The sequence below is a fragment of the Ambystoma mexicanum genome, chromosome 9 (genome assembly GCF_040938575.1).
Source record: "Ambystoma mexicanum isolate Mex_15411 chromosome 9, UKY_AmexF1_1, whole genome shotgun sequence".
In the NCBI taxonomy this organism is placed as follows: domain Eukaryota; kingdom Metazoa; phylum Chordata; class Amphibia; order Caudata; family Ambystomatidae; genus Ambystoma; species Ambystoma mexicanum.
In genome coordinates, this window is record NC_090931.1 from 985,464,938 (window position 1) to 985,481,587 (window position 16,650).

General features: G+C 42.3%; 1 protein-coding gene across 1 annotated transcript in view; it reads left to right on the forward strand.

Annotated features, from left to right (window-relative positions):
* PDK1 (pyruvate dehydrogenase kinase 1) overlaps positions 1-16,650 on the forward strand; it is a 621,992-nt gene that overhangs the window by 127,817 nt on the left and 477,525 nt on the right. The window contains exon 3 of the mRNA XM_069616223.1: positions 10,109-10,180. Within this exon, the coding sequence (XP_069472324.1) occupies positions 10,109-10,180 (72 nt within the window). The remainder of the gene's footprint in view (positions 1-10,108; positions 10,181-16,650) is intronic.

The following is a 16,650-nucleotide window of genomic DNA, read 5'->3' on the forward strand; positions in this document are numbered from 1 at the left end:
ACCGCCTTTATAAATGTAAAGTTGGTTATTTCTTCTCCTAGTCGGCAGAATCAAAGGAACCTAGTTCCAACAGTCTTCAGCCGCGCGAGATGAGAATGAGAATGATTATGAATGATTTGCTCCTTATGAAGAAAAAGGAGTAATAATGAGTAGACGTGCAGCTCCAAGGTTAAAAACCCTCAGTCAACGCACGTAGTCTCAGCAATGTCCCGTGCTTGTAGTACGCATTCTAAATGCAAATTTCTATGTAACAGCGTGGTGTGGTGGGGATAAATATTGAAGACACTTAACTAAAATCACTCTGAAAGTTTGCTGCAGTATAAGGAATCCCCAAACAAGTGTGTAAATTCAGCGAGTTACCTTAAGATTACTGCCGTCAGAGTCGATGTGCTGGACTAAAATGACATCCAGCTCCAGGTCCAGCAAAACAGCAGAAAGCAATGCACCCTTGATGAGCGCGGGCTTAACGCCGCAAGGGCGTAACAGCGTTCTTTTTATGCTCCGCTTCCTGGAGGGGGCGGGGTAGCCGAGTCCACGCTGTTTAAGGCTACAGTGCCCAAATTCACTCGCTGCACACCAGGCTGACAGGGTTTACCAGGCACACGGTTTTATATTCTTGAACTAGTGATCAGCGAAACAGCAGAAAGCAATGCGCCCTTGACGAGCGATGGCTTCATACTTCGCTTGCACCTGATTGCCAAAACACTTGAGTTCACTATAGGCCACTTTCTCTCATTCCCACAACATATCAACAAAAAGCCCAAACTGCCTAGTACTAGCCAGCCCTCCTCCAGAAGATAAAACCCTTTGTCCAACCACATACTTCAGAACCCCGGTTCAGACTCTGGTAATCTCTCACATCGATGGGGGAAACGCCTTCCACACCAGCATTCAGGCAACGCCCCTCACCCCATTAGCACCGTCCAGCAATTGTGCACCACTAATAACCAGAAACAAGAAGTTCAACCACATTTCTCCCATCATTACGGAGCTGCACCTGCTTTCTATCCCTACCAGAATATTCTTTAAGATTGAATGCATTACCTTTATGGCAACCGCTGCTCATTTATGTGCCTATCTACAAAATTCTGTAGTACAGGTGTGTCGCGCTCCACCAGGAACTAGGCCATCGATAAGCTCCTGACTGAACTGTTATTCATATGGGAAAGAAAACCGGGTAACAAGATCACACACCCGCACTCGGGGAAGAAAATAGACTGAGACATTCTTGCACATGTGACTCCACAATTGTAATATATGCACTGAGGTGCCCTTGTGGGTGCTACTACGTCAGCATGACGATGAGGAAGGCCAAGACTAGATGGACTGAGCACAAGTTCAATATAAGAACAAAAAAAACTGAAGTCAACAGTGGCAACACACTTTGTAGAGGCTAGACGCAGCATAGCACAATTTAAATGTGTTATATTGTGACATGTCTGACCACACCACAGGGGTGGGGACCTTCAAAGGAGACTACTACACAGGGTGGTAGCATGGATAGAGCAACTGGACTCACCCAGAGAGGCATGAACTGTGAATAGGACTTTATGTGCTTTGTCTAAGATTGTGAGAGAATGTTTCTTCATCTGTACAATCAGCAATATATGATGTGCTATTGTGAACGAATATGTAGAGATTAGCAATATTAATAGGGTAAATATGACCTTATGCTGCCAATTATTGACGGTGGGCACACCACATAGAACATATACAGACATAACCTACGAGAGAATTAGCAAACCACAATGGAACGCTTTTTGTACATGCCCAGCAGATACTTCTTTTTCAGGGGTTGGACATGTGGCTTGTAAATTTGCTACTAACGTAAAGTTACAGCCAGGATCGACCTATCTTTTGACATTGACCCTCCCAGTTATAAGGCTGATACTTGGTGTTGAGATTTAAAAGATATTGGGCCTCATTACGTGTCTGGCGGTAGCCGTGCCGGTAAAACCAGCAGGCTGCCGCCGGACCCGTAGGGCTGTAAAGCCCCAGTGATTCCAGCAAGTCCGGAGCCGGCATTCAGTTACTCCCCATTCCCATGGAATCCGATAGGTCTCGGTGGGAATGGGGACCGTGGAAACGCCGGCACCATAATTAACGGTGCCGGTGTTTCCATTTCCGTCTGCAGGCGGGTGAAGTTACTCCCGCCAGGTCAGACCTGGCGGGAGTAACACCACCTGCCTGCAGAACTCGTAGTTTGCCGGTCCGGAGACAACGGTGGCGGCGGGTTCACCGCCACCGTTGTTTCTGGTCCGGCAAACATTGAATGATGCCCAATGAATTTTCCCTTTTAGACATCCCCGCCGCCTCTGTCTAAGAAGTGCGTGTGTCCATTCAAAGATGGCCGTCGCTTTGGCACAACGCTGTCGCGCATGCGCAATGCGCATTGCCATGGCGATTTCTTCTATAAACACGGTCATGGGGCACCCGACCGGTAGCGCTGGTCTCCTGCCTCACGGACCATGGATCCAATACATATGAGTGAGCAAGTAGTAAGATGGCTGCTTTGCAGCTTTACCTTATTTTTGCTCCTTTTGAAATCGGAATATTGATTGCTGCCTTGGCATAACGCCACAGTGAAAGCGCAGTGGCTGTTGCCATGGCGAGCCCTCCAAACATACACGGCCACGGGGCACCCGACCGGCTAGTCCGGTCTCCTGGACCGTGGACTCAAAACCAAAATGCAAATAAGAAGGATGTCGGCTAATGTGCCGCATTATATATATTTCTTTCCCTTGGCTATTGGAATATTGTGAAACACATAATGGCGTACAGTTACGATGTGGGTGCCATGATAAAAATTGGTTTCCTATATGAAGGAGCCTAGACGCTTGAACGTGTTAGGCTTATGTAAAATAGATGGATATTAAGAATGAGGGTTAAGAGCGGTTTGGGAATCCGAGGCAATGCCTCCATATGGTAGTGTGAACTGTGATATCGCGCTGGATTCATTCTGGACGCTGCCGTGCGTATTGTTACTACACAATAATGTCACTGTAGATCAATTTGGTGTTACATACCCAGTGACTTGCGGTTGTGGACTAAGACATATGGTCTTTTTGTTGACGGCTATATCCTTCAGGGATACTGCAAAGATTCTTTGGAGAATATCTGAACACCCGATAAGCTAGTGCCGTTAGAAGGTAGGTGAATGCACTGGGTCTTTCGAATACAGACAGAGTTGTGTGTCTTGGTGGAGGCACCTATAGAATATAGACTGTGTAGTTGTAGAATAATACAGCTGGTTAAACCTACACATGACCACGAATTGAGGTTAGTAATGTACTGTCTTGTATCTAGGTTTTGAGCTAAATAGAAAAGAAAGTGCCCCTAGGCTAACTAGAATCTCAGGTGAACAGATGAAAATACAGGATTACAATTGAGTCAGAAAGACAACTCAAGGCCTGAAGAGGGAATATTGTGGAATATCCGAAATGCGTCAGCTAACCTAGATAATCTTTTGAGTTGACTGTAGCTAGAATTACATTCGATCATCTTAAGTGTAAATATTGAACACTTGTTTTATGATTTTGTTTTCTTGAACTGTGCCAGATTGGTTTAAGAAAAACCTCCGAACACCGATAGCCCAGTGATTGGGCCGAATTGAAACCATTACTTGTATACTGATTTGCTTATTGAATTTTGTATAATTAAAGTCTGTGTTTCACACATGAGATTAAGGTTCAAAAGTACTTTGGAGTTGGGTATATGTTGTAATGTAAGTTAAGTCTTGTATCATTGGCCAGATGTGCATGCTGATGGAATGTTGATGTATGCATGATAGACAGCTCAAGAGTATGTTGCGCATGTGTGTGTGATTGTTCTATGATTGTCAGTTGGGGGCCTGAGCTAAGAGTGAAAGGATGGCCGGTGGGTCTGTTCCTGTCTCTGTACCTGTAATGTCTACTTGTGACTACTTGAACTGGTATTGTACGTATTGAGAGTAACTGCATTTTATGCATACGTATTTATGTACAATAAAGCCTTCCTGGACTAAACTACATGGCTCCACAGCTGGTTTGTGTATGTGATGTCAGAGCCCTACCCCTAAATATAACAGTATAGAAGGACTTGGTCCGTTTAGAGTGCACGTGAGTTCCCTGTGGGCAACTACAGGCATTTTTTTTCGCTTTACAAATTTCAGATCTCCTTAGGCCTGGGGACCACACTTCTGTGCACCTGAAATAATAGTAACTGCTTAAAATACTCTTACACCAAAAGACAAGGTAGTGCTCCTCCCCTTCCACTTCACATTTTAACAGCCCTCACGCCTTTAACTCCTGTTACCTTCCAAGACATGTACAGCACTCTGTTGCTTCCTTGATCGATTAGCACTTTATAAACACCCAAATTCAAATGCATCCATTAATGAATTCAGAGAAACCATAATGGAAATGGAAAAGCAGGAGATGGCTAAGGGAACCCACACCCTGGAGGACAGATCTTCTGAAGGAGAGGATAGGGTGGCGACATTGGAGAAATCTGCTGCTTCCCGAACCATGATTTCCCAGAGGGTGTTGAGAAAATAAACCAAATAAGTTCCTTCAGAAAACTCCCAAAGATCCTCATCCTAGAGCCATGGAACTTGCTTGAAAGGGAGCACATCCACCCTGGACCAAAAGCCTGCATATGGTCAGCATCTAAAAGCCTTTATCGTTCCTATTGAGATTCCCTGTAAAGGAGATTATCCATAAGGAGGGTAATGACTTTAAAGTCTAGATGGGATAAGCATTTCCAGCACTATTACCTTATTCTCTGGTGAGCCAGGTGGGGTGCTTTTTGAATAATGGTATAGAGGGCTTTTGCTGATGCCCTTTCCCAGCCCAGGGTTTTTGCCCCGTCCCCCTTAATTTTCGTGAAGATAAAGTTAGCTGCGTGTATACGTGTGTAATACATGGCAGCCTGCAATATCTATATAAAAGCATGGACATTTTTATCTTGTGACCTCACAACCGCTCTGTAATGAGTGATTACGCTTAATTTGTGATGTCACAATGCCTGCTACTTAAGCCAGTAGAGTGAATTCCGGTGTCACTGCAACACTTGCAGCCGCGAAAAGCTTTTCAAATTCCTTGCTTGCGGAATAGTTTTCTGTGTCACTTCAGCCTTTGAAAAGGAACTGTTTATGGTAGAATGTTTAATTTGTGTATTGCTGGAGTTTAACACATGTGAGCACGTTTTTACTTATTTTAAAGCACAAAATGAAAACTTGTTTTCGATCAATTTTATTGAACTGCTTGAACTATTTTTCTGCAACACAGTAGTAGCTGCATTTTTGCTTTTTTAAATCCAAACGGATTCTATATTGATTATATGGATCAGCAATCTTACATAACATCATGCAAGTGACGAGGTATTCAAGGCAATGACAGTGGGTGGCCATGTATCATAAGGAATAGAATACCCTCTACTATACATGAAATGGATATTGCTAATTATCTTGCAGTTGTGTGACTTTATACAGGAACTCTGCTTTTATTTGCTCATGAAACTCCTCAGTGACTTGCAATGTCCTTATAAAAATACGACCGAGAATGAATACACGAATAGCGCACATGCAGGCCACATTCAGTAGAAGGGGAGGTGGCGTTGTAATATACTAGACCCACAATTACCGGAGATACAAACCAGCTCTTATAAGATGATCATGACCGTGGCAGATGGGAGAGGTGCCAACAGGAATGCCAATACTGACTTCTGCTGCAAAACGATTCAGTGCATTTCTTGCTCAGTGGTCTTTAATGTATCAGACAAATGCATGGTGGGATTATAGTTTCACATTTTTCCACAGCATCTTTCCCACACAAGGGCCCCTCCCCAGTCCTCATTTGTGTACTTTGCATTCTGTAGCTGCAAACTCTGACACCTGTCCCAACCATTTGCACCTCTCTAACTTGAATGCCATCATTACCCCTTGTAGTGTTGCACATATAAAATGTAACTTAACGACTTTCACGTTCACTTTTTGTTGCAGCGAATCATTTCATTATTTGCACATGCATTTTACATATGTGCTCTAATACTCCTTTCAAGAGTGAGAGTTGGTTTAGCTGAGGACTATTTTGAGATTGTGGTACATCGAGGTTGCCGGAGAAGTGGGAGTGTACAATTTTCGCTAAAGAAGGTTGCCACGTGCAACTAGTGTTTCATGTCACATGGCTGTCCGTATCAGAGCTGCTCGCTTAAGAGTCCTCATTTTGGAAAATGGGTCCGAGGTGCTCTCCTATCATGGGATGTGAAGGGGCTAAATAGCTCCGTGAAAAACAGATTTGTTTCAAAATGAATTACAAGACAAGGTAGTGATGTAATGGTGGGGAGATTTATTAGATGTGTTAAATGCTAAACTGAATTACTGAACTGGAACGCAAGTTATATTGGGAGGCAATCCTAACATGATTCAAGATACATTACTTGATAAAACTGTTGGTAGGTCAGTATCTGACCGTAGACTGAGTGTAGATGGAGTATCTTTCAAGCATGCAATGAATATTGTGGACCCATGGCATGCTCACAATTCTTCACTTGGAGGGGACGCATTCTTCCCAAATCTGCATGACACCTAGTCACGCAAAGAATGTTTCTTCTTTTCCATCAAATGTTGTTTGTTTATAATAATAGACAGTGGTACAACACATAATTGCTGTTTATTTAAGTACCTCTGCATGCTATATATCCGATGGAAAGGTACGTGTGTGTTGCCAGTACTTGCAAAGCTAAGGCCAGTGAGATAGTGATGTGCTCAGGATTGTGATCAAATGAGGAAGTAGACATTTGAGGCCGGGTTTCCGGCTTCATGTGCCTGTAAGCCAGCAATACGCCATGGTTTTTAAGTGGTATAAAAAGGTGTGTGGGGTGGCCTTAAGTGTAGAAAAAGGATGGAGTGCGGGCGCCACTTATTATAATCTCAAAGTACTTGTTATTTAATGCAATACGGACGTCATCCACACCTTGGATAGCACTATTCCAGATTAAAACCAATAACCAGAATACGTTCTGATGATTAAAAACATCACATCTGTAGACACAGTTTATGTAATCAACGCTACATGATGTACAACATCATTAATGCCAAAGTACATCAACCAATCAAATCGTCTTCTGCCTGTGTATTAGTTTTATTGCTGCTTCCATATGGTACTTCAGCTCAGAAGTGGTAGAAACAATAGCCAATTCATTTCTTAGAATTGGTTTATCATCAGGGCTATATACAAAAAGACGTGTAGTATACATGGTTACTGTGTAATTTATCAGCATATGAACTGTTATGCCTTTGGCTAATGGATGATCAACACGACAAAGTATCCAACAATTGAAACAACCAGTCCCCAACCTTCTGTGAGCTAAAATCACACCAAAATCCAATGGTTAGAGGTCTATCTCCTCAATCGCACCGAAAAGAACTGAAAACATAAACAACAGTAATGTTCATGAAAATATCCCATTCCGTGTGGAAACGGTAACTGTTGTTAAAGCAACTGAAATATGAAAAACATGTACCTGTCTTCAAAGAAAATGGATCTGTAATCAAGACATCTGAAATTTGCAAATAGTGCTTCGATGTCAGGAACTTCCGACTGCGGACAAAAAAACATAACGTATTTAAGCATACTCTGTGTGCAAACTCGCAAAGCATATGTTAGGAACTAAAATTTGCAAGACGTACCCGTCTCCTAAGAAAATGGGCATCTTTCCCAAGAAATGAAAATCACTGAAAAATGTAAAAATGTGCATAGTGTTGGTTACATCTGACTCTACGTACATAAAAAAGAAAAATCATATTTTAATAACATGAAGGGTACTTCAAGTGTCCAGGTCGCGTAGTGCTGCAAAATGGTGTTCCTCTGTCAAGAGAGGGAACTGCCACGTCTACACTTGCCTAAATACAATTCATTCTAAGGTAAAAAAAAAGTTTGCGTGCGTCTCTGTGTACTGTATGTGTGACATCATAACATGCATGACCTCATCCCATTCGGTGACGCCGTGATGTTCTCGCATAGTGTACTGTAAACACTCTCAAAATGCCTGATTAACAGAGTACGGATATGCCTTAGATAAACTCATCCCTAGTCTTATAAATAATAAAATTCCACGTGTAAAATCACTAATCTATACAGGGTCACTGAATTAAACCAATGTAATCAGTCCCAATAAGCACTGAATAGTGATTGTGGACTGGATTATTTTGCACGATTTACATGGTATATATGATATATCATCCATGGATGTCATAGCATGAGGTGCACAGATCACAAAACAATTAACAAGATACAAAAAACGGTCATACGATCACGAGAGGAAAACAAAATTTGTGGGTTATATCACCCTAACAGTTACACACCAAATGTTAGAAAACCTTTCTTGCGATCTCACAGACCACATGTAAACCTAATCACCATGTGGTAAAACATTGAGCAATATGCATAAGTATAATTTTGTTAATCGGACTAGGTTTCTGCATTGTACATATGTTATATCCTTTCTGATCAATATCTAAGTAGGTTTCTTGTAAAAAATTAGTGTTCAAACCAAATTTGAAATTTTTGTAGCGATGCCCATTGTTGCGAGTACAAATGTAACCAAACTTGATTATCGAACATCAATGCTGTAGGTCTCCTAGCGCTTTCTTACAACCTTGTATGAAATGTACTTGGCAGATGGTCATCGTAACTATGTCAGGAGAATTCTTAGAACACAGATTGCGCAGTGCCATAGGTACAAATATCGTTATTTGATGTTATCAAATACATCAAATTGAATTCGGAGAAATACAGTAAATAGATAATACATGATTTCGACCTCAAAAACTGACAATTGATTATCCAGAAATAAAATTTAGGTGGAAAGTACACTCATCACAGAGTAAGATGACATCTGTTGGAATTATATTGGAAGTCAAATTGAATTAAATAAACCGATATAGATAAGCGACTTGCTGTTCTCCTGTACATGTTAGTGTAGAAAACGAGCATCACAGGTTAAAGAACAATCAGTGTCACTTACACAAAAAGCAACTCAAACTTAACTCTTCATTCATACCATGCGGAAAGACAGCATTCAGCCTGTCTATCCAGCATGATTCTCTTTGTTCAAGGTTTTTACTGATGTTCATCCTAAAATTTGTATCATCCACTACTTCTAATATCTGAACTCTGATTTGAGCCAGTTAGTGTTTCTGTTGATGAAAGTTTTTTTTTACGGCAGCCGAGTTTGGATTATGTAATCTAATGTTTGATTTGTGTTCATTCCATCTGGATTCAGGCCTTGCGGCTCGTTTGTCCAATTTATAGCTTGCCACATGGACATTTTATACTATATATCACATTCGTGCTGTTGCACGTACCTTAAGCTGTTTTAGTTGGTCAGGAGACTTTGCTTTTACCCAACCATGTGAGCTTCTGGGAGGTGGCGCCAATTTGAGCAGATAATGAAAAAATGGCACAGTGTGAAAGTGAATTTCCTTGCATCACATAATTTGGTCAAGTGGGGATGCCAACATTACTTTGCAAGTTTACAGTAAACACTGGGCATAAAACATTAGCCACGTTTTCCCTTTTTTATCTTTTATATATCACTTCATAGTGGTCACTTTTTTGTGCAGTCTCTCATTTGTCATAAGTGGACTGTTTCACAAAACAATAAGGTGATTTGCCTAGGATCACATAATTTTAGTGACAAGGAAGTCGGGATTGGAACACGTGTTGCCTTCTGGTTACAAATTCGACATCTCCTCCATCAGGGTCACACAAAAATGTTGCTACAGCCAGAGAAAGCAAACTCTGCACTATATAGGTTGACATGACTGTCCTTGTTTAACCTGAGAACAGAATGCAACACATTTTCTCCAGTTTTAGTACTGGATTGCGATTTACAATATGTACTTTTCACAAATAGTGCTAGGCGAGCTGCGGGTGTTATGTAGTTTGGACAGTGTTTGCTTGTGTCATGAACTTATCTTTGTTTACAATGGAGAGGCTACCATCCTTTTTAATTGTATAAATGGAAATGAAATTACTTTGAAAATGTGTCAATTATTTTGAAAGCTTATTTTGTTACTCGATCAAACCTTACCAAATACAAAATAAACGTTTAATTTGTTTTGCAGGTATATTCAAAGTCTCCTGGAGCTCCTGGATTACAAGGACAAAACTGCTGATGATTCAGAAGCAGTGAAGAGGTAGGTTGAAGACCTATAAACCACAGTGAAAACCATGAAGGCTCTGGAGTGCAGAGATTGGGGGGATTCCTTTGAGTTGCAAGAACACATTGTATGGAAGCGGTCTCGCAGAGTAATATGGACCTGGCCAACCTGTGACGCGAAGGGTTAAAATTCCATGGTAATGAACAGATTACTGCTGAATAAAGTGTGAGTTTGTGTAAAGTGTGGCCTGGCTACAGGAGATCCCCTTAAAAGCAAGATTAAAGTTGAAGGGGAAATGGTTCCCAAAGAGTTCTTTTCTTTGTAGAGTGAGAAAAATAGGGGTTGCAATGCTGCTTCTTTAGATGGCAAGCACATTGGTACAAGGAAAGGGTCTTTATGTGTACAAGGGCAATTGGCTGTTTAAAATATAACATTCTCCAGCATTCATAGATAGACATTGGGCCTCGTTACAAGTTTGGCAGTAACCTGCTGGTGTTACCGGTGGGTTGCTGCCGAAATCGTAACACTGTTCTGCTGCCCGATATCCCAGTGCCAGCGGGATATTATATGGACGTCAAGCCCTGGATGTCAGGCAACGGAAAGTGCAAGTCCCCATTCCCGTATGGGGACACCGAAGCACTGGCACCGCTGCTAACGGTACCAGTGCTTCAGTGAAAACCATGCCTGCAGGGGCCGATGCCCACATCAGATCAGACCTGCTGGGAGCAACTGCCCCTGCAGGCGTACTTGTATCTGGCGGTGCGGAAACGGTGCCGGTACGCTTCTACCAGCACCCTATTTCTGAACTTCCAGGCTTGTAATGAGGGCCATTCTGTTGAACATCAGACTGGGAATCCTTGGTGCATTATTAAAGCACTTCTAGTTGTACATAACAAGAAGTTCCACTCATTTTAGTTTTTTATTAGACTCAATTGGGCCTTTTCTCTATCAGTAAATAGGATCCCCCTCACTTAGCTTAGGTTCTCTACCGCATGTTCAGAATTGGGAGTCCTTATTAGAGTTTCTTTGACATTTTTCAAAAAAATCTTTCTAGCTGTAATTTAGATTTCTTATTCTTCTGGGTGGGAACTTTTGCACTGAGTCGGAACTCCCAGTGAGATGGGGACAAAAATGCCTGTTGCTCCGTCGTTGTTAGTCCTCTAGGACTTGCTCCACTCGCAAGTTAAGGCAAATCTTTTGGAAGACGAGAAAGAGGAGTGCTTATACTGCCTGTACCCTGACCACGACATGAGCTCCTGTACTATCGTTCAATCTTTCTCCAATAAGACTAAGGGATAGGCATAGAAGACGTATTGCATGGCTGGATGGGTGCACCATTGCTGTAGAGTCAGCTTGGGTCCGGAGGCAGCAGTCAGCCCTAGTAGACTATTCGGAAGGTTTACCTCTGCTAAAAGTGTGAGGTCTCACTAGGAGTCTTAGAGGAATAAAGTGGTAAGAGGTAATGGGTGAGGACCGTGCTCTGACTCAAAAAGAACAAGAAAGGCCCTTGCTGCCAGAGAAATCCAACTCTTCATCCTCTTTCTACTCCGTTGGTGAATCATGCTGCTTTTCATACATCCAAGATACAGTCCGCGAACAAAACCTTGCTGATGCCATTGAAGCAGAAACAGGCATTGTGGCGGTTCAGAAGAGGAAACGGACTAGGCTCTTCCACTTGTATGGTATTCTTGATTAAAGTTAAGAGAAGAAAACTCCTAAGCTTCGCTAATCTATGGGTTTTCCCTACCTAACCAAAACTAACTAGGATGCTCGTCAGTTTGTCAGTAAGTCCAAAAGGGAGATCTGTCCACTCAGTGCTCCAGATAAGATTTTGAGGTGGGAGTATTTTACTCGCTGTTTTTAAACTTTGAGAGTAAACATGATTTTAAGAGAGTAAAAATGACTTTTCTCCGTTGCAAGAGTGAAATGTATGTGACATCCAGTCGACGCATGCACACACTGTATGGAAAACATTACCATACGGCAGCTTTCTGCATTGTGACAGACACACATTTCATTATTTCTCTAAGGTCTGGCCATTTGATCTCACCCTATATATATTTAAATGTTGAAATCACAAAAACCTCTTCAATTACATAGTAAAGCAAATATGAATTGTATTGTGTATTTTGAGGTTTGATAGCAGAATTGTCATTTGATGTTTAATGAGTCCTCATTTTCTAGAGCTATTACTACCTAATCGTATGCCAATGTTATGCTACAACAGTGCAGCGAGGCAATGACTCCATGCTAAATTCTACATCTAATCTAATGGTCAAATGGTTATTTATATAGCGCTTTTGGCCAAGCACTGTACATAGAACATATTTATCACAATTATCACCAAACCAAAGTCGGTACTCCTTTATCGACCTCGAAAGGATGAAAGGCTGAGTTGGATTTGCTGGGATTCGAGCCTGCAACCTACAGATCACACACAGATTGCAGCAATGAGTGTTCAACCGGCTGAGCTATCTTATTGCCTAACATCCTTCAGAGGTCGATTGACTGAGGTATAATAATCACAATACCTAGATGTTGGACGAACCATTTATGAAGCACTACATAAATACCTATCTGGATTATCACAGGGGCAAGTTTTGCCGAGTTTCTATTTCAATTACAAATGTAACTTTCATTGGTTTGTTTTTGAACAGCGCTTGCACTTCCTGGAGAGTCAGGTTTTGGATGTTTTAATTGTAGTCTTGAGGTTTTGAGAGGCTAGAACACCTGTGATTGGTGTAATGACAGTAACTCACCCTTGGGGAAAAGACTGTGCTGCCACTGACCATTTATAGTAATTTGCCCCATTGAGTGCAAGGTTGAATGGATGTCATCTAGACTGTGCATAATCATCATTTTACACACTTATATAGTGTAAATTAAATTATCAGTGTAAAAATGATCTGCCTCCGCATGATTATGCACACAGCTCCAGAACTCTGAAAAATACAATTGTACAATACTGGCTTGCTTTCACTGGAAAAAAAGCATAATTTGTTTAAAAAATATTAATTCTCAATTGCAACTTAGTTTTCCATCTTATTAATTATACAATCCTAAAATTCTAGGAAATTATGCACAGTGCTTCTAAGTCTGAATGGAAAGAAACCATTCCTTTTATCACAGTGTGCAGTTTCTTTTTTTGAAAGGCTTCAGAGAAATACATTGGGCCTCATTACGACTTCAGCGGTAGCCATGCCGCTATTGGCGGCATGGCTGGCGCCGAAATCTCGTCCGGGTCCGGGTTCCCAGAATGAGGAATTACAGGGCCATTCCGAGTCCGGAGGGCCCGGTAATTCCTCCTTCTAGGAACCCGAATCCGGACCTTCCCCATTCCCATTTCAGCCACCATAGGGCTCAATGGGAATGGGCGAGGGAGCAAACAACGGGCCGATTACGAGCTGCCCGTTGTTTGCTCCCTCCTCCCCTCGCGGGACCCGCTCTGCACGTCTGAAACAAGACGTGCAGACCTGGTCCCGCGAGGTGACCTCGTAATCAGACGGGACGCGGTTGACGGCACCGGCACCTTTACCGGCACCGTTAACCCCGTCCCGCATGGGTTATAATGAGGCCCATTCTGTTTCAGAAGTGGCTTGCAATTACATCCATATAGATAAAAATCAAAAGAAGCCCCCTAGTTTCTATCAAATAACGTGACCTTTGCACTGCCCTTTGCTCTAAACCTGATTGTAAATGTACCCAAGAAAATAATAAAGCTGTCATATTTGCAAGACTTTCATGCATAAAAAGGCCTGGTACCCACCTTATCTGGAGGCCTGTGTCGACTGGCCAAAACTAATCTAACCTGACCCCACTGCAAAAACCAACTAAGGCACAGGACAATGATTCCTTCTCCTGTGGGCTGATTTCTCAACATGCGCAGTTTAATATAGTAATCGTAGGCACTTCTTAGTGGCTACTTTTATGAAGTCGCATAGTTCAGAGATTGTGCTCTTCAAGTGTTCACTAATGTTATTCATACCATGGTTCTCACTCTTCTTTTTATTCTTCACTCCTCATCTTGTTTGATTTTATTCCTCTTTTTCTTCGGACAATTTCACTTTTCCCTTATTAATCAAACTTACGACTTCCTCTTTATTTAATGTCCAGTCTTCATCTTGACTAGGATTAAGAAGACTGTTCAAATAACAACTTTCCTTCGTTCTAGTAGAATCTGTCTTGTGGTCTAGACTGTGACTAGTAAGAATGTTCCAATTATAATTCTTGCTTTTCTGAAACACTTAACCCACTTGTTTCTGGGACTAATAGGAGGGTTGCAGTAATGATTTAAACTCTTTTCCAATATTTGATTGGTACTGGGACGAGTCTATGTACTAGCATAATGATTTTCACTCTTCTCCAATATTTGTTTTTTACTAGGACCAGTATGAGAGCTCCAGTACTGATTCTTGCTCTTACGACCTCTTCTGTATTTACTAGGAGGAGTATGAGTGTTGGAGTAATAATTTTCACTCTTTTCTAATATACTGGAACGAGTATGAAAACAGTGTTTTTTTTTTTTTTACTCTTCTCCCCTACTTGGTCTGTACTGGGATGAGTATGCATATTCCAGTATTGATTCTTACTCTTCATCGGTACCTTCATACTCATTCCTCGCTGGGATGAGTATGATTATCCTTTTGTTATTTTTGGCTACCCTCCCAGGTCTCCTGTTCTCCCGGTTACCTTTTTGCCTTGGGCATTGCGTCACCGGGCCTGTCGTTGTGATTGTCAGGTTGGCATCTCGGTTCTCTGTTTCTTCTTTTTTACGCATGTTCCATGGTGCACTCTTGGTAGTGGTCGACGTAGTTTATGGACTCGCAAGTCCACCGACTTTTTCATGCCACCACCTCTTACTACGTTGCTCTTCGGATCTTCTAATCCTTCGACTTCTCTCGCTTCGGATTGCCACAGGTGGGGACTTGCACGCTAGCTCCCTTCCAAGCTCTGAAGTCATGCGTCCCTATGTGGTTCAGCTTCACTCGTCCAGCTGATTTGACTCTCCCAGGCTTCTCTCTCTCTCAGGTCTCCTCCTCCTAGATGTATGTTGCGGCCGTGGGACTTCCCCAGTGTAGCGTAATAGTCCTCATTCATTGTTCTACTTGTTTTCTGTATTACTACACTGGTTTTCCTTTTCTCAGTACCACAGTAGTGTTCTTTTCCAGGTTTACGCATAGGTTTTGTGTCACAATAACAGACTCTGCTTGTTCTCGATATTTTCTTGTAGCAGATGTTGTTGCCAATGGATTATAGGTAAGATGGTTAGAGATTTCCTCCTTGGAGTCCTTATCTCCAAGGGGGAAGTCTCTCCCAGTGAGGTCCCACTTGCCTCTACCCCTAGGAGGATATCGCATAGCGGGCTAACCTCCCTAGCCTCACAGGGAAAGGCTTTCCTTGAGGATAAGTGACTGAATCCCGCGATTTGTCACAGCATTTACGTCACAGCTATCAACCACCTCGTGGATGACTGTGGCAATGGCCAGATCCTCCTTGATGACCCTGTCAATGACCTCATCCATGATAACCATAAACACAGACAACAAGGTTACCAGACTTGTTGATGGCACAATCTTCAAATCCTGCTTCTAAAGGGAATTCAGATCACAGACATAATTCTCCAGACAGCGGATGGAGCGCCAGGGCTTTTCAAAGCCACCACCATAAAAGGTGGAGCTCCAAGACCACAGAGACCTGATCCACAACCTTAGGTGCACTACCTGTCTTTGAATGTTTTAAGTACTTACAAGATTTTGGTTACAAAGGTAGACAAGGACACCCCTCTGACTCCCCTCAAGAAATTCCAGCCCAGGGTATTGGCTCCAGTCTTGCATCATAGCAGAGAAACTCCTGCCAGAGAAGTGCGAGATCTCCACATTGACCTACCTTCATACACCTGATACCTTGCGCTGATTAATTAGATTGATTGATATCTACACACAGGTTTTAACTTCAGTGTGGTTTTATTCGTTGTTTACAATGGGTCATAAGTGGCCACTTGTAAACACCAAATAAAACCACACTGAAGTTAAAACCTTTGTGTAGATATCAATCTAATTAATCAGTGAAAGGTATCCGGGTTCAAACGAGCTTCCGATAAACAAAAAGGTGTGTGGGCAGCGCCTCCACCCACCTGTGACCATGCAGCTAGAATCTAACCTTTAGCTAAAGCACGTAACAATGGAGTGAAGCGCAAGAGTTTTAGACCTGGTGCCCAATTGTTCTGTACCTTCATACAATGGTTTTCAGGATGCAACACACCATGATACAGCTTGAACTCACTCCGCCTCCACGGAGGCAGTCGATGATCTTATGGTGAAAGCTGGCAACATTTTTGATCTGCTCCCTACAAATCCGAGAAAAGAAGGGTTGTTCTACTAATTGGGGAGAAAGTCAAGGAAAACCATGTCCACTCTCATTCTGGATGACCTCTGGGAGGATGGCCTAGTTGCCACGAGTAACCCCTTTCTGCATTAACAGAGGAGACTGGCTTAAGAAGTACAGCA